The sequence below is a fragment of the Psammomys obesus genome, unplaced genomic scaffold (assembly GCF_907164565.1).
Source record: "Psammomys obesus unplaced genomic scaffold, mPsaObe1.curated_primary_1811, whole genome shotgun sequence".
Taxonomy (NCBI): Eukaryota; Metazoa; Chordata; class Mammalia; order Rodentia; family Muridae; genus Psammomys; species Psammomys obesus.
Window position 1 is genome coordinate 357,644 of NW_026587382.1, and position 18,534 is coordinate 376,177.

General features: G+C 45.6%; 1 protein-coding gene across 1 annotated transcript in view; it reads right to left on the bottom strand.

The window, feature by feature from the left end:
* Notch2 (notch receptor 2) overlaps positions 1–18,534 on the bottom strand; it is a 138,332-nt gene that overhangs the window by 88,757 nt on the left and 31,041 nt on the right. The window contains exon 2 of the mRNA XM_055603705.1: positions 13,058–13,139. Coding sequence (XP_055459680.1) covers positions 13,058–13,139 — 82 coding nt within the window. The remainder of the gene's footprint in view (positions 1–13,057; positions 13,140–18,534) is intronic.

Sequence of the window (18,534 nt, forward strand, 5' to 3'; positions counted from 1 at the left end):
TTAACTCTTGTTTACTACAAATAAGACCATTTCTGCTAGAGATAAATAGTTGGTTAGGGCACTTGATTCCCATGTGTGAGGCTCTGGGTTTAACTCCCAAGCCCACAGCAAAAGGAGGAGAAGGAGAAAAATAAAACAGGGCTGTAGAAACCAGGCCAGTGTAGAAATAGTCATTATGAAGTATGCTTAATTTCAGAAAGGCAGCCCAATGGTCTGAGGAGTATCACTGTCGGCTGTCACAGCCTCTGCATGAATCCAAAGACAAAGGCTGGGAATGTAGCTCAGGGGTAGAGAGCAAGACGCCAGAGTGGACGCCAACACCAAAACTAATCAATCAATCAAATGCCTAAGATAATAAAAATAACGGACATCTGCCGACATCATTAATAGTGCTAACCCTAACGTGTCATTTATCTAGAAACATGGCCAAATGCAGGGGCAAAAATCAATTACTGAGAGTAAAAAGTATTTGAGATTTTACAGTGGTTTGTGGTCTTTCATACCACGGAAAGTAAACATCCGACAGGCATGCTGAGCGCATCACTGAAGCTCATCTAAAGCAAATGCAAAAGCACACAAGAAAACATTTTAGGGGCCGCATTGGCAACAAGCACTGCAGACCTGAGAGCCTGAAGTAGCCCAGGTTGAATCTGTGCTTCCAGGCAGAAGCCAAATCCAATCTACGGCAGAAACCATCAAACACACACACACACACACGTGCACGCGCACACACACACACACACACACATACACACACATACACACACACACACACACACACACACATGTCCTGTTTCATGCAGTCTCTGGAGAGGTGCTTCATTGATTAGACTGAGCCAGGGAAAAGCCAGTTTGTCCCTACATTCTCCTCAGCACCCTACTGAAGACACTGCCCAGGAGCAGTCACGATGGTTCTAGGAGACACTTTGAGGACATGGGTAGATGCTCAAGGACATGCATGTGTGTATATATACACACACAGTCCAAGGCTGTCATACACACAAACGTGTGTGTGAATGTACTTAACTGTGTGTGTCTACCAGTTAGGAGTTTATTCTCTACCTGAGTCCATGTTAAAGTGTAATTAGCATGTGGTTTTTAAAATGTTCTGCCCAGGGCTCCAGGATGGCCACTGACCGACCCTTCTGGCTAAGTTGCTGCCCACAGCCCATTCCTGTAGACCAGCCTTGGCTCTACTGCTGGACATTTAACTTTGAACAAGTCACTTCACCTGTCTCATCATCAGTCTCCCTTGCAGTAAAAAGAAGATGCTTGGTTGTAGACAGGTGGCTCAGCGGCGGGGAACTCTGGACCAGAACTCAGTTCCCAGCACTCACAAGGCAGCTCACAACCCTCTGTAACTCTGGCGGCAGGGGATCTGATGCCCTCTTCTGGCCTTCCAGGAGCACCAAGCATCCATGTGGCACACATTCACACATACAGGCAAGGACTCTGACACACATCGTAACAATAGGCAAAGCTTTTCTAAAAGCCAGATGCCTGACCAAACAGTCTCCAACAGTCACTTTAAAGCTGTCTCGTGTCTGTCCATTCTGTTCAGAGCCCTGGAACTCCAGGGACACACACCCCACCAGGAACTACAAATGATCTCCACTCCGTGTGCAGTCAGCGAACTTTAAAACACGAAAATGCCTGGTCTTTTAAACCGCTCCACAAAAACCCAAAATTGTTCCTTTTTAAGTTCTGCCTTCATGATTACATGTTCACCCACACCAGTTCTTAAAGGGCTGCTACCATGAAGAAAAAGAGCAGGTTAGACGTCCAGTTTGCCTAGTGGGATCAAGAAAAATAGCTCAGTCCCTGTCTATATTCCAGTCCGTCATGTAATACAGAGTAACTCACTCAGCTGTGTTCGGCCTCTGTTCTTCACATATAAAATATAAAGAATGGGAATGTGCACACAGCCTAAAGTCCCTTTAACCTCCTCTGAACTATGATGACCTCAATACTGGCTTCTTCGGCTCTTCTACCCAGGATGTAATAACTTCAAGTCCCACTCCTTGAGCAACAATCATTCCCATGCCCCACCCACCCACCCAGCATAGCCCTCATGGTGGCCAGCTGTTCTTGAAATGGGCCATGCATGCTTATGGAAGTGGATTGTTGCTCATGTCTCACGTGGCGCTAAGCCCTCACAGGAAGCACAAGGAGGTGAAGATCACACAAAAGAGAACTAACAATGTATTCAAACAATAAGGGCACAAGAAGAAACCCAGAGCCCAAAGGACCTCTATCCCTTTCCAGGCCAGTGCAGCAGCCTGCTCTCTTCAGCACAGAGTGACGGGAGACATTGCCAGCCTTCAGGTAAGTTACAGGAAGCATGTAAACAACTGATGTGAGAGAGACAGTGTCTGGGAAGAGAATACAAAGTTGAACCTCAAAGGGAGTCAACCGTTAGAGAAATTCATGTAGGACTTCTCTCCAGACCTCATTTTCAGGCATTCCTTTCAACTCAGTATAAAGGCTCCTCCCGCTCACTCCCCTGCTCATGATGCTGTCATTAACTCCTATAAAACCCAGTAGGAGGCAGGTATGGTGGTGCACGCCTTTAATTCCACCACTCAGGAGGCAGAGGCGGGTAGATCTCTGTGAGTTCAAAGCCAGCTTAGTGTACATAGTGAGTTCCAAGCAGGGCTGTGGAGAGAGAGCCTGACTCCAAAAGCAAACAACAATTTAGAAGGACTACGTAAAGCTCAGCACAGAGCTGTGCTGTAGAAGCGCCTTACAAACTCTTGACAGTCAGTGCCAGCCTTTGCCTGGAAGGAAGTGAGTCACCTTTTTATTACTAGTCAAGTGCTGTCCAGTTTTAAAGACTGACCCAGACACTCACACGCATGAGTTTCGGCAATGTGAGTCCGAGAGTCAGAGACCACAAATATTATAGACAAATAGGGCTATGGCAGAAAAATTAGAGTCAAGGAGGTTCCAGGGTACCACTCACAATGACTAAGGTTTCGGAAGGGCAGGCTGCCCAGTGAAGAAATTCCTCAAGGAGACTTGCCTGACTTACACAAGAGCCAGAGTTTCACAATCTTAAAGGGCCAGGACGCTAAATGACTAAGGCCTGCCAAGGGCTAGGCAAGAAAATCATAACCGCTGTCAACTGTTTTCCACACGGAGCAGGCAGCCTGGTTTATTCTGGATAATTGAGGGTTTGGATATGTACTATATAATTAGAGGAAACAAGCAGTAAAGGACATGAGCTAATTTGGGGTAACCAAATACTTGGCTAACAGATACTCACTTACTCCGGATCCCTAAAATTAATCGAACCTGGCTGATAGGTTGCTGGACAGATGTGACTGTGAGATGCCTGAATTCTCAACTAAAAGAACAAACTGCGAAGCCTGTGGAAACCACCCATCACTGCCTCTGTTTTTGTATCACTCCCTCTTTCCAAACCCATTCTTCTTCTTAGCTTACGAGATTCTGGGACTCTGAGTTTCTTGCATAATACAGCCACAAGCCTACCTGGCCAACTCTGTCTGGCAAGACGATGAGTCAACACCAAGCCAGAAAGTCAAGGGAAGGAAGGTAATTGCTACCAGCTGCCCTCTCTTCCTGTGCTTGGGCCCTTTCCCCAACCTCACATGCTAGGCATTCCATCACCACACGTTCACGCTAACATGTGCTATAGAAATGTTTGCCCCAACCACTTTAGCTGTCACTGAAACCAGACTGCTGCACACTCTGGTTCAGGAAGACATTGCATGGACTAGAATTTCAACTGAAAGAAGGCAACCAAGATGGAGCCATATTTAGGCCGTTTTTGGTCTGTTTACACTGCCAGGAAAGGAAGGCCTAAGAAGCCTCTGTCTTCCTTATCCACAGTACCTCCACCCAGGGCACGTGTAAAGGCAGTGCCTCTGGGTCCTTGCCATCCTATAGGGGACACCAGGAGTTCATATTTGATAAAACAGTCTGTAGTTGCCCCGTGTGACAGAGACACTGAGACATATGAACAATCCAAGAGAGGAACCACCTCTGTAGAACAGGAAACTGCAATTAAGGGCTTCTAGTACCACTAAGATTCCAAGCCAGACTATGTTCTCACAAATTTTCTCTTTGTACAGGAGGGAAAGGGGGGATGTGATTCTTTATTCTTTCAGCAATGCCACCCATCACCACTGCCCTAGCCTTCGCTCCTCTTTCCTAAAGTCCTTCTCACGAAAACAATGGGACTGTTTCTGAGAGGAGCACATTAAACAGAAGCTATGGCATCAGAAGAAGAGGAAGCCTGGTGTTCCTGTCCGAGGACCTTAGACCCAGATGACTGTGTCTTCAGGAAAGAAAGGTCACTAACAGTGATAAAAGAGACCTAGAAAATGTAGCAAAATCGAAGAGAAATGTTAACTTACCTTGCACCGGGTTGGATGTAAAATAGAACTCAAATTATACAAATATGGGAACAGCACACTCTCCGCACATGCATGCACACCCATTCACAGATACGTACACGTAAAAAGAAGAGGGCGAGACGCCCAGCTTCACTCCTGGGAAGTCTGACTCCTGAGCATCGAGGAAAAGGCTCCAGCATGCCTGCATGTTTATGCTATTTTATCAAAGCTTGGGAATCTCTACATAATTATATTTCCATTCAATTTTGATTAAGGGTAGATATAGGAAAAACTAAAACTAAAATGAAGAATTTAATTAAGCTTCTCTAGAAAGAGAAACATTTCTCATTCTGCTTCCCAGGGAAGAGAAGTAGGGGAAAAAAAAAAAAAAAGAATTCCTATATGAAATGATGGTGCTGACAAGGTATGCCTGAACAATGAGCAACTTCACACAGGATTACGGTTAATCTGGAGATGGTGTTCAAAGGAGCTGAGCTAAACTCCGATCTATTCCTGCCAGCTTTGTGAGCCAAAATTAATTGATTTAATTTATTGGCAGCTACCCAGCACAGGCAGAGAGTGAGGCAAAGCCTACGGACGGCCTTCTCCTTCTGCATCGGACAACATTTTTGGGTCCAGCCTAAAGCGTCAAGAGGATTTGGAAAGCACAGGGACTCTGTTACCATGCGCTGAAGACACTGGTGGTCAGGACTCCCATGTGCAAGGCTTTTCACACACACACACACACACACACACACACACACACACAGCTTGAAGGAGTCTGAAAGGACAGTGCGAGTAAGGCTTGAGCCGGAATGGCACTGTTACATGAGGCAAAGCCTTGCTTGACACACATCCCTGCATGGGGAACTCACTATGCAAACACCACGGGCTGCGTTTAAAGGGTGATTCTGTGCAGACAGCAACATCTCAGAAGCCCCTGGATTTCACCCATCTCATGTCCCAGCTGCCCAAAACTGCTCTGGCCCTGCTCATTCTCAATCAGGAAATGGGAACATTTCGGGTTTTTTAATTTAATTTTTTTCTACAATATTTTCCATGCCTCACTTGACTGCCTTTTTCTTACACCTCATCATATACTGGCAGAGGGCACTGGGGGAGGCTGACCCTCAAGTGAGATGCTCTGGCCTACCTAATACCACTGTTTTGACTTTTAGGTCAGGAACTAAGGGGCCGGCAAGAAGGCACAGCAGATAAAGGTGCTTGCTGCCAAGCCCGACAACCCGAGTTCAAGCCTCAGAAGCCACATAATGGGAAAGAACGAGCTCCTGACAGCTGTCCGCTGACCTCCTATGCATGCCATGGCACACACACAAAAATAAATACAGGTAAGTAAATAAATAAATTCCAATTAATAAAAGAAGAGATTCAATCGTATTCTAGTAGTAATGTATTTCAAATGTTTCACACTTCCTTTTGGGAGGCCTTGTTTGAGCTTGCACTTTAATAAGCAGTTTGGTCCCATTTTATTGATAGGTGAACTGAGATAAAAAATGTCGGCACATTTTCCAAAAGGTCATCTTGAGTCAGTTTTTTAAAAAGTTTGAAGATCCTGGGGAAATTATTTAAACTCTCTGAGCAGCCACATGGCTGACAGGCAAGAATTTACCAGTATGTATTTCATATAGACAGCTTAACTGACGGCAGCTTAACTGTCCCAGACCTTAACTTGGTCTAGAACAAGAGTCGGCTAGCACTGTGGTCATTCCATTGCCAAGGATCTGATCGCCAGCAGGAAGGAGGCTCACACTTGAGTCTATCCACATAGAAATCTATGTTCTGCCCATGTTTCCAGGCAGGACTCTTCCAAGACTTAATCCACTCGCAAGCGCCAGGCTGAGCCACACCGGGGCCTGAAGCAAAGACAGTAATCAGTATTGCTGATCCCCTTATTCAGCATGTTGGAATTTTTCACCATTTTTGGCATTAATTTTGATACTTTGAAATGTGGCATCAAGGTATCACTGGTCTTGATGACTGGGTTTTCAGGAAGTGACCTAAGTCCACACCTGAGGTTGTGCCTAAGCCCCTCACTATGGCCCCAGCTCTGCTGTTCACTGCTGCAGCTGCGATTGGCTATTTCTCACCTGACTTCACAACAGCCCTGCAGGGATCCCCCTCCACCGCTTGAAGTCATCCAGCCCAGTGAACTGGCCACAGCTGCCGCCTTACTTTCCAGAGACTATAAAGCAACATAATAGTGTCGATTAACTGCAACCACCACCACAGACTTGACGCTGGGCGCTGCCAGAGTACCCACAGGCAGACTACAATAAGTCACTCTTTTTGGTTTGTTTTTTTTTTTTTTAATTTCATAGATTTATTCTTTTTTTCCCCACAATTTATTCATTATATAACCTGACTGAAGCCCCTCCCTCAACACCTCCCAGGCCCACCCTTGCTTCCTCTCCCCTCCTATCCCTGTCCTCTAGTCCACTGAAAGGGGGAGTTCTCCTCCTCTGCCATCTGCCCATAGCTAGACCCGGTGCTCAGATGTAGCTGATCAGTAGCTCAGTCTCCATATGGGTTCCCAAGTAAGGGGACAAGGGCTGCCTCTGTCATGAACTCAGTTGCCTGCTCTTTGATCACTTCCCCGTGGTGATACGACCTTGCCAGGCCACAGAGGAAGAGGATCCAGGCAAATCCTGATGAGACTTGATAAGTCACTCTCTCTTTAAGATTCTGTTTATTTTTACTTTACGTGTCTGGGTGTTTTGTCTCTACGTAAGTATGTGCACCATTTGCCTGTTGGCCTCAGATGTCACAGAGCTTCAGATCCCTTAGAGCTAATCACAGATAGTTGTGAGCCACAAACCTGGGTTCTCTGCAGAGGGGCAAGTACTTTTACCAACCCTTGAGCTCTCTCTCCATCCACACAATAAATAACTCTTGAGTTAATCGAAAGAAAGAAGAAAAAAAAACCTACCCTGTGAAAAGTGTTTAATAAGGCAAGGATACCACTCTTCATTTGATGTTTAAATGAGGTTATAGAAAAAAAAAATGAAGAGACTATGGAGGTACGGCTGGCCCTGCTACGCCCTTCTGGAGAGCCTAAGATACTCCGGTGACTAGGGCACCCAGTGTGAAGGAACCAGGCTGGCAGGGACAGCTTGGCAGAAAAGCAAGCAAATGGTTGGCCTGTGGACAGTCCCACTGTAGGGCTCTGATCTTCAGCTCCCCTTCAGAGCAGTGAATGTACTAAGGAGAAGGTGATGAAAAGGCCTAATGCTGAGTCAGCCACAACTTGGGAACACACCCTTCTGAGACCACCACTGCAGCACTAGCACGGGGGGACACAGCCTCCATCACGTGCTGAGTTCTGAGGGAGTCCAGTTCTCTGATCTCTGCTACGATACCCAAATGTGTTAAAAGGACAATGAAGGCAACCAGCCCAGTTTTCTTGGATGGATTTCAGATGCCTGGACCACCAACATCACTCCTAATCCTGGCAAAGAAAATACTTAGTTGCTCATGTTTATTGCAGCTAGCAGACAAGATTTGGATAAAATGTGACACACGATTGCATTTTATAACATTCTGCATTCATCCAGATGTACTTTAAAATGTAAATTTCAGATACAAACTAAAGGTTTCCAGGAGCAAGCTCCCATCCACAGGAACCTCTGCAACTGTGTGGCTTAACGTGTGACTTTTCCTTCTTTTTCTAACGCTGTGCTAAGCACCTCACCCACAACAGGCAATGGTGAAGGACCCTAGCAATTCCAATTTGCATCCTTGAGAACAACAGCAACAATCACCAGAGCCACTTTCTTGTACATACAAATTATAAACTCAGGATGAGATATTAAAAGCTTTATAAAACAAAGGACATAGGCCTTGAGAGGAGAAGGAAGCAAATGAAGAAAACCCACATTCAGCTGTTTTCCCTCTGCAAGCTGCTGTCTCCAGTTCAGACAGCACTACAGAAAAAAAGCAAGCAGGCAGTGGATGTCTTTCCAACAGAGAGCAAGGCAGAGGCATCAGGAGCTGGGAGACAAATGGAATTTGAAAGGCAAAACCCTGGAAAAGGTGACATCCTGGGAGGTGTAGCTCAAAGTATGAACACAACTCTATGCAGACCCTTCAATGGTTTCTAGCTGTACAAAAGGGAGATGAAAAAACAAGACCCAAGAGAAAGAGAGAGTGAGATGGCTGCAAAGACTTAGAAAGCAAGTCCTGCTAAAACAGAGGAGCTTGATAAAAACGTCCCAGGCTTGGTCCGCACCTCACACTGCCCAGTGGTCCTCTGAAGGGTCACATCTTGGAAACGGGGGCCACATCCCAGCACTAAGGGTGAGACAGAAGCAGATCTACCTAACAAAGCCTGAAACCAAGCCTGAAGAGGATCACAGTGATCAGCTGAAACGCAGCCACTACCTCAACTCTAACGGGATAAACAATCCAAATGCATCGCCCACAGTGTCTAGTCAGACATTTAAAGCAGAGTGTGAAGGAAACCATGAGCCCACAGATAAGACAAGGCGCAGCGGAGAGGAGCGAAGCCACTGGCAACCCTGCCGCTCCAATCAGCAGAGGAGGAGGGCTTTAACTCCGATAAAAATGTCCTTACAGTGAACATTTGCGCACTGGGTAACTCATGACCTCACCTACACCCGGCATCCTAGGAGACATGAGCTGCCTGTGATTTTTAATCAAAATGGGATTTGAGGTGGTTTATACTTGAAAGCTTGGAACAAACAACTCAAAAGTGATTAATTACATCCAAACTTAATTATATATTTACACCTCCCAGTAGGACAGGGAGAGAATAAAATGTCTTAACTCTCAGTAGTGAGAGGACTTTATTAAGAGCTGACAGCAACTATTTAGCAGCAGTAATTGAGTTTTATGCAAGATTGCACAGGTTCCCCTTGCCTGGTACCACATTGTAACAGGGTCCTTGGGCTCCAAAAAAAAGAAAAAAAAAAGTTGATCTGTGCACAAAACCTATCTTGAAAGTACTTATCCTCCTCTGTCAACGTGATCCTATCCAGGATCATTAGGTTCTATAAACAATCATTAGGTTTTAGCTGAATCAGCAGCATAATGCCATCTTAACAGGTTCTGGGATACCTTCCACTCCAAAACATTTTTCTCCTAATTCCCACCCTACCCCCTACAAAAGGAACTTGGCTTCAACTCCATTCCCTTAATCCACTAAGAAACCTCAGGAATAAAAGACAATCACATGCCCTGTGTGCCTGCTGTAATTTTCATAACCCTCTAAGTGTCGGAAGACTCACTTGCTATTTTGGAAAAATATTTCCTGAACCACTGGGACACTTTGTCTCCCGGGTGGAGAGGTGATGAAGGATGCTGAGAGGTGTGGGAGTGAGCACCAGCTTACTTGAAATGATGCTGCAGAGTCCAGAGAGGGTAGTGCAGCACCTAGGAACAAGTGGCCGGCTTCTGTGCTACCGTTCTCACTTACCTGAGTTCCCTCAAGCTGACTGCCGTCCAGAGGACACTAACGTACACCTTCATGACCTAAGTCTCCCAAAAGGATGGCTCCTCCAATTTTCTCCCTTACTCCTCCTTTTCCAAACCTCCTTCCGTTGCAGCAGGGTTGAAAGATTACCTGAGGGATGCCTCCGGAACTCTACCCACAAATCTATCTGATCAACAACTAACAAGTATTTGGGGGACAGAAATTAGACAGCCTTTTTCAGACAGGGTTTCACTGTGTGTCCCTGGATGGCCTGAAACTCACTGGGTACAGCAGGTTAACCTTGAACCCATGAAGATCAGCCTTATTCTGCCTCTCAAGTCCTGGGACTAAAGGTGTGCTCCACACCTAGCCCCAGGCTGACTCCACTTTTTTTTGGGGGGAGAGGGGGACTCAGAAATGATTTCTCTACGTAACCTTGGCTGCCCTGGACTTGCTTTGTAGACCCAGGTGGCCTTGAACTCACAGCGATCCGCCTGCCTCTGCCTCCAGAGTGCTGGGATTGCAGGTTACGGCATGGCGGCTGACTCCACTTCTAACATGCACATCACTGTACAGGGTTTCTCTCGGAACTGGGGCAACCACGCCTCCCTGGTCATGCTCCAAATCCAAGGCTAACAGTCTAAACTGCATCTCCCTAAAAATGATCTTTAATTACTGTCCTTTCCAGTGCTCAGAGACTCTCCCTGAAATCTCCTCTCTCATATCAGACATATAGAAGCCACCATTTATAACCTACGTGAAACTCCCCCTGCGTAAATCATTAAGTCCAGTTATATCCAACTAGCTTGCCTCTCTACCAGGCCAATGTTACACAAAGCAAGTAAAATTCCCAGAGGGGGAAATCAATGTCATTAAGATAAACAGATAAGAGACAGGAAAAGGATGGTATGTACTGAACTCTGTATGTATGGACCTTTTAATTCAAGGAGCGTGTGTGGCTGTTTCCTCCCAACTGAAACATTTACTCTGCAAAGGCAGGAGGAGGCTGGTAAGAGTAGCTTACCAGCTGCTTGACACTTACAAGGCGTAAGGAAAAACATGGAAGCCATGAGATTTGCAAAGCCCAGCTCCAGGGATTAAAAAAAACAAAAAAACAACAACAACAACAAAAAACCATCAATTAACTGCTAGGGAGAGCAGGCTCACTGTAGAGATGCCTTCAAGTTGTTATGCAGGAGGAGTTATGCAGGAGCTCCAGGAAAGAAGCTTTCTTAATTTTGTCACCATGCAGGTGTGGGCTTTTCAGTGCCCTTGAGCAGCTGCCCTTGCGTAACCTGTGCTCCAACAAAGAACCCCAATGAACTCAGTGTTCACTGAGCTGCACTTAGGTGGCATCCACTTAGGTGGCATCCGTTCTTGGTTCTGTTTTCAGTGGCCTACCTGAGGTGTCTGCTTACAGCGCTCTAAAACAGTGGTTCTCGACCTGTGGGTTGTGACCCCTTTGAGGTGGAATGACTCTCCACAGGGGCTGCCAAGGCCACCGGAAAACAGGTATTTACATTACGATTCATAACAGCAGCAAACTTACATTTATGAAGTAGCAATGAAAATAGCTTTGTGGTTGGGGTCACCACAACATGAGGCGCTATATTACAGGGTCGCAGCGTTAGGGAGGTTGAGAACCGCTGCCTCCAGGAGAATGAGCACAACAGAAGTCACTGCTCTACAGCCCCAGAATACCAGGCACCGAGCTAGACCTTAGCTATGCAGAACCTCACAAAGCCAGACTTTCACCGTCTACTCAGAGGCTCAACAGGTGATCGATCTACTGTGCCCATTGAGACCATCAGAGGGCTGAATATTAAAGCATACTGTGAGAAGACAAACAAGACCGCGGTGGCCAGCTGAGGTATTAACTCCCTCCCTTTTCATCTTCCCTGTGCAGGAGAACATACTGTGTGGGTTTTATTTTCCCAGCTAAAAACCAAGTGAGTGGTCACAATCGGTTGTATAAAATCTTTCATTTCGCATATTATCTTAAGTCTAATCCAAACAAACTATTGTTAAATTTTACTGTCATCACAGCTTAAAATATTTTCACTTTGTTGAAGAAAAGTGTTTCTGACTTGAGAATAAAATCTTATGGCATTAAAGAATTTCGATCCTAGGGCCAGAATCAACTCTGTTGGGGGTTGGGGGAGTATAGGTATCACAAAAATAGAAGAAAAAGAAACAGCAATTTCCTATTACCAAATCTTATTTCCCTGGTATAAAGAGATGGAGAAACCTTACTACCAAAACGTCTATGGTAAAAAAAAAAAAAAAAAAAAAAATTAATATATCATCAGTAAGAAATGTAGCTTGCCAGGCTCACCTTTAATCCCAGTACTCAGGAGGCAGAGGCAGGCAGATCTCTGAGTCCTGAGTTCAAGGCCATCCTAGCCTACACAGAAAATTCCAGGATAGCTAAGGCTATACAGAAAAAACAACAACAAAAAAAAAGACATGTAGCTTGGTTTGGTAGTGCATACTTTAATCCAAGGATGCTGAGAAACAGAGGCAGGCATATCTCCTTTAGTTCAAGGTCAGCCTGGCCTACAAAGGGAGTACTAGGGCAGTCAAGGCTATATAGTGGAACACTGTCTCAAAAATAAGAAAACAAACACATAAATGAAAGAAACTGTATATGAAATCATCTCACAGCTTTCCTCAAACAAAAGCATTAGGTTAGACTAGATTGTTGAAAAAACAGGAAAAAAAAATGTATTGTTGAATCAAGAGGTTCCTCAAGTTTCCAGGTCCAATCCCCTCCCCACTCATGTGTCCCCCAACACACACACACAGTCCTGGCCCTCCTCCATCCTACAAGCTCATCTACATCTTGCTCCACAGAACTGGACTTTTAAACAAGGGGATGAAAGTTTTCAAATGACTATTTTACATTCACTTAGAGTGGCCAGAATTAGACATATACTTGGTGTGAGTTGAAAACATGAGGGAAACAAGATTCTAAAATTGTGTCTGAAGCTGAAAAATAAAAGAGAAAGTACTCAATAGATATTCAGTAGCCACTCACTAAAACCCTTTCATAATGATAAAGATGATGGAGGGATATGGGTATCCTCACCATCCTATCTAACCATCATGTCCCTCCATCCTCACCACCCAGAAAGACTACATCCGAACAGTCTAGGAACCAGGAACATTTCACAGATACATGAACAGTATAAAAATGGTCCAAGTACAGCACGCCCAGAGAGATGGAGAGATGCCATATACAAGAACTTACTTGCAGTAGCCTGTGCCATTGTGGTAAGTAACACAGGTCCCTTCATTCACACAGGGCTCGTGACCACCTCGACACTGCAAAGCTGAAAGAGAAGACAAACTGGAGTCAGAAGTCAAGCATCAATCATAACACTTAGATCGCAAAGTGGGATCTAAAGAGAAATCATTCCCATACCACCTCTGCTCTGCAATTAGACTTTTAACTGACTTGTCATTGTTTTGGCTCCTCTAATCACAGAAGCCCAGATGTTCTGTGCACAGTCACATGTCCCAGTGACAGTAAGATCATCAAAGCTGCACCAACCATAACAGGCCACGATCCATTTAGGATTTAGACTCTTAAGAAGAGTATGTCTGAATCCACTGTTGTACCAGGCATGGTGGCACATGCCTGCAATCCCAGCACAGGCAGAGGCAGGCAGATCTCTGTGAGTTCAAGGCCAGCCTGGTCTACAAATGAAATCCAGGACAGCCAGAGCTACACAGAGAAACACTGTCTCAAAAAAAAAAAAATCCTTCATTGACTGTGTAAGACTTGAGTGGACAGTTGATGACCAGATAAGGGGTTGCTTGGCTTCAGGTGAAGACCTAATAAAACAGGCCCCTTCACTATGAAGTCAGAAGCGTCAACATCTACCAATGGGACCCAGACAAAAGGAGAATCTAAATCCATGGAGAAAGGAATCCATCATGATCTCTCATTTCAAGGACCCACAAAAAGCAACAAGATAGATGGTGCTAGAGATTGTAGGAGAAAGGACTAAAGTGAACAAAGCAGAGACTAATTTTATATTCACAGAAAGAAAAGCTCTCAAACGCACTTCCCCTGCGCCCCTTGAGAGACAATGAAAACACTTTTCTACTCAAGGCCCCCCAAAGCAGACTGCTTGGGGGGCATAGGGGAGCCACACCCCACAAACTCACTGATTTCAGCCAGGAGAGGGCAAAGTCCACCCAGTCCCACTTCTGGTACCTGAATGTTTAGCTTTTAGAGTTGGAATTTTTGTCACCAAATGCACATTAAGACTCCTAAGGACTACTAGAAAGGCAAGATAAAACCTAATCCAACTATCAAGAGGTTCATACACCCCTCAGAAGTATGTAACAAGCGCTCCACACACAGGAACTAAGCACTGACAACAGCCCTGAGAAACAGTTTTATCACACCCCATTCCACAGCTGAAGAAACAGAGTGGGCAAGTGGGCTGTCAGATTATCACACCGGTGAGGCAGAGAGTCACACACAAAACTGACCGGGTGACCAGGCCCAAGTGTCAACACAGAGACAGTCTACTTCCCGATACCAGGGATGGGCAGCCATTCATGTGACCATGTGCTGTGCAGTGAGGGCCAAAGAGGCGAAGTGGCTTCCTCAGGAGCTACCAGATCCTATCTGGTGGTAGAACGGGCCTGAGCTCCAGGCCTTCCATCTCTGAAACAGCTGCTGGCATCATGGAGGCACTCGTGGGGCTGTGCACTGAAGGGTGGACTCTGGAAGAGGGACATCTCATCCGCATCCCACTTCCCTGTAAGGCTGAGAATTCCCTCTTCCCACCCTGATAATCCCGCACAACTACTATAATCACAAATTGATGTCAGGTTATCTCCTCCATACTGCAGTTCTCAAACTGATTTTTTCATTCTCTTCAGACACTTTTACTAGTTTCAGTGAGAACCTTTGAGCTCCTGTCTTCTTGCTTTTCCCTCTCTTTTAAAAACAGAAAGTATCCCCGGATGCGACTGCCCTGCAGGCACAGAGCAAGTGTCGGTTCTGCCCCCTGCAAGGATTCCAGTGAGCAGAAGCCACTGTGAGTCCTAAGTCCTGTCTCCTGTACCTGGCTGTTCAACTGCACACAAGGCACCCCCTCATACTGTGAGCTGAAACAGGTAAGCTTTCCCTACCCCAGTCTAGGCTGGGTTAAATGCCCCACCTGTCCTGTAAGCCAGCAGTGCATGGCTGGGGCTCTGTGATGACAGCACCTGCTGTGTGAGCAGGAAGACCTGAGTTTGATCCCCAGCACCTCTGCAAAAGCCAGGCATGCCTGTGCACACCTGGGATCTCAACTTGAAGGGAGGGCGAGGGAGAGTGGAGGCAGATCCAGGAGCTTACCGCACGGCCAGGCTAACCCCTAAAAGAAAGTTTTCTGCTCAGATCAAGACCCTGTCTCAAGATAGTCAGAGAAGAAGAAGTAGAGAAGGATATCAGCAGTTCTCCTCTGACCCTGACATGAACACACAGGGCCACTTGCGTGCATACCACCCACAAATGCACGAACATTACACCACACACAAGCTAACAAGGTGTAAGAAATACAGCAAGCTTTAAGAAGCACATAAAAAATATGCAGTATATAAGGAGACGCTTATCCAAGAGAGCATGAAGACCCAGCCACCTATGATCAGCCACAGGCAGCGGAAAAAAAATCACAGCCTGTTCCTATTAAGTGTCCTGGCAAATCATTACAGTGACAGGTTCATAGAATACAAACAACCCAAAGTCAATATGTGGCAATCAATCTAGCAAATAACTTTACAGCCTTGTCCTAGAGAACCAATCCAATTCACTGACCAAAAAAAGAGGTGGTCTCCCCAGGCTAATAATTAATACCCCTTGGCTGGTTTGTGGGATTCTGCTACCTTGAACCTTTAACATTTCCTCAGCCACAGTTTTCCAAGCTCAGTATGCATCAGGGGCATCTGTTAAATCAGTACCAGGACTGATTTCGCCAGCCCCGATGAGCCCCAGGCTTGAGAACAGAACAAATGCACTAAGATTTGAGTGTCCAACTTAAGAAGTCTCCCAACTCACTTAATCCAAACACCAAAGACTTCGGATAATCTAGGTGGTGGCAGTTTGAGACTAAAGACTATTCTAGGGCTACTTCTAAGTGAATGCTGTAATTATGTGTCATATAAAAAACTAAAACTTAGCCGGCTGCAGTGGTGCACGCCTATAATCCCAGCACTCCAGGAGGCAGAGACAGGGGGATCTCTGTGAGTTTGAAGTCAGCCTGGTCTACAAAGCAAGTCCAGGACAGCCAAGGCTACAGAGAGAAACCCCGCCTCGAAAAACCAAAAGCGGAAGGAAGGAAGGAAGGAAGGAAGGAAGGAAGGAAGGAAGGAAGGAAGGAAGGAAGGAAGGAAGGAAACCTAAAACTTTGTAAACCAGACTGATACAGGAGAGATTGAGAGAGAGCACACCTCAAGATTCAGTGGTCTTACTTTTGGGTGAACATTTCAGTTTAGCAACTTAAATGCAAATATGAAGACAGCTCACTTGTATTAGAAAGCGAAGTGTTCGCTCAAATTGAAGAGCGGATGGAGCCTGAGACTCCAGCCCAACTTTTCTTCCTAAACTGCACACATTAGCAAGGTTAATACCAATCTTTCATGCTGTTGTCTGTATTTCTGTAATGCACCCACAAAACAAGCAAAGCAAACACGGGAAAGTGGACTTCCATCCCAGTCGCTTGGCAGTGTGACACAATATTTAGAAGACAGCTTCTAGGATTTTTCCTTTTTTCAGTGTTTGGAGACAGGATCTCACTGTAGCTCTGGCTGTCCTGGAACTCACTATGTAGAGCAGCCTGGCCTGGAACTCACAGATACCCATCTGCCTCCTGAGCACCACCCGGCTGAGACCTGCCTTCTAATACTCAGAACACAGCACATCCACTAGCAATGCAGGTGCAGGCCCTAATGTCAGGGATACTGTGGTCAACAAAGATATCCATCCTCTCACAATGCTGCTGCTTTTAGAGGAAAATGGATAATTAAAAAAAAAAAAAACAAAAGTGAGTACAAATCCTTCACAAAGTCTTCAGATAGTAGTAAGAAAGGCCCATCTGAGTGGAGGGCCTAATAGCAATAAGAATTAAACATTGGGGCTTAAGAGCACTGACTGCTCTTCCAGAGGACCTGGGTTCAATTCCCAGCACCCACATGGCAGCTCACAATTATCTGTAGCTTCTGTTCAAGGGGATCCGTCACCCTCACACAGACATACATGCAGTCAAACACCAAAGTACATAAAATAAAAATAAATTAAAAATAAATAAAAAAATAATTAAACATTGGTCACAGAAGGAAGGCCATGGAGGATGGGACCAGTCACAGCTGGTCAGGTCACAGCTGCTACTGCAAGTGGGAGGGAAACCGACTGAAGCTTGTCGAGTTCAAAGGAAAATGACACCATTTAATATGGAGTGTGATATCAGTAAATGGGACTAATTCCTCCTAGTCACCAGCACTCTAATAAACAAGCTGCGCAGAGCTTACTGCTCTCCTTTTAAAAAGGCAATAAAAAGCAGTCATTCACTAAATGCACAATTAGCACTGCGCACAAGCCAAGAGCCCACGCCACCGAGGAGCACAGCCCTCAACTAGCACTGCGTGGAGGTCAACCGTGAGCGGAACAGCCTCTGTCCACACTGCCCTCAGAGCCTACAGGGAAGGAAGGGGTAGAACAGAGAGAAACTGACCTAGCCAAATGACTCGAGAAAAAAAATATAAAAACAGAAAAAAATTGCTTTTATTAGATGCCTTCAGTACACCTCTTGGTACCCACTATCCAAATCTTTCTACAAAGAACCAAGAAAACAGCACAGACCCTCATTGCCGTTTAGTCCAGACAAGGCTCCATATTTATTCAAGTTTATTAGCTGCCACTGTATACGAACACTGCAAACAAGGTAAGTGTCGATGATCTTTACCGGGTCTAATGCTCCTGAAATTTATCTTTGCAAAAACAGACTAAAGGTATCCAGACTTGATGCATTCCTCATCACAATTTTCTAGGCTTTGCAAGAGCTTTTCGGGCTGTGCCAGCTACATATCACGGGTTTAAAAGCCTCCCTTTGTTTTAAGAATCTCTAACATGAGTAATTAAGTCTGGTACCCCAGACGGTGTAATCTGAGCAGCCTTCAATGTGTTTCACTCGTTGCTCTGACAAGTGATGGTTTAAATTGGCATTACTTGTTGCTTTGTAGCCTCTTCAAATAAGCCTCTGTCTGTTGTGCGCCTCACATGATTCCTTTCATACCCTGCTCCCTCTGCCTGCAGCGCGGACATCCACAGCTCCCTCAGACCAGACGACATTTTAATGCCCTGAATGGCTGCAGATCCTAAAGTATGTGGAGAAGAGTGACACAGGGCGCTTCTTTTTTCCCTTCAACGTTTATGCAAATTTCAAGTAGCAGAATTTGAGAGATGAAGTCTGGGTTGCTGGCTGGGCCTTGGCTGTGTCCCTCTGTTGCTTCTGGCACAGGGCCCCTGGAAGGAGCCCTGTCGAGTGAACAGGGTGATGTTTTCTAAAATGACTGCTTGCATTACTACCCAAAATAGGAGAATGGAGGGCAGACAGAGACACCAGGGATTTGCAATGATCCTCACAGCCTTCAATTTCAACAACAAAGCTCCCACTTCATTTCTTATTCCTTTTTTGGTAGGCGGGGGGGGGGGGGGGGGGGGGGGGGGGG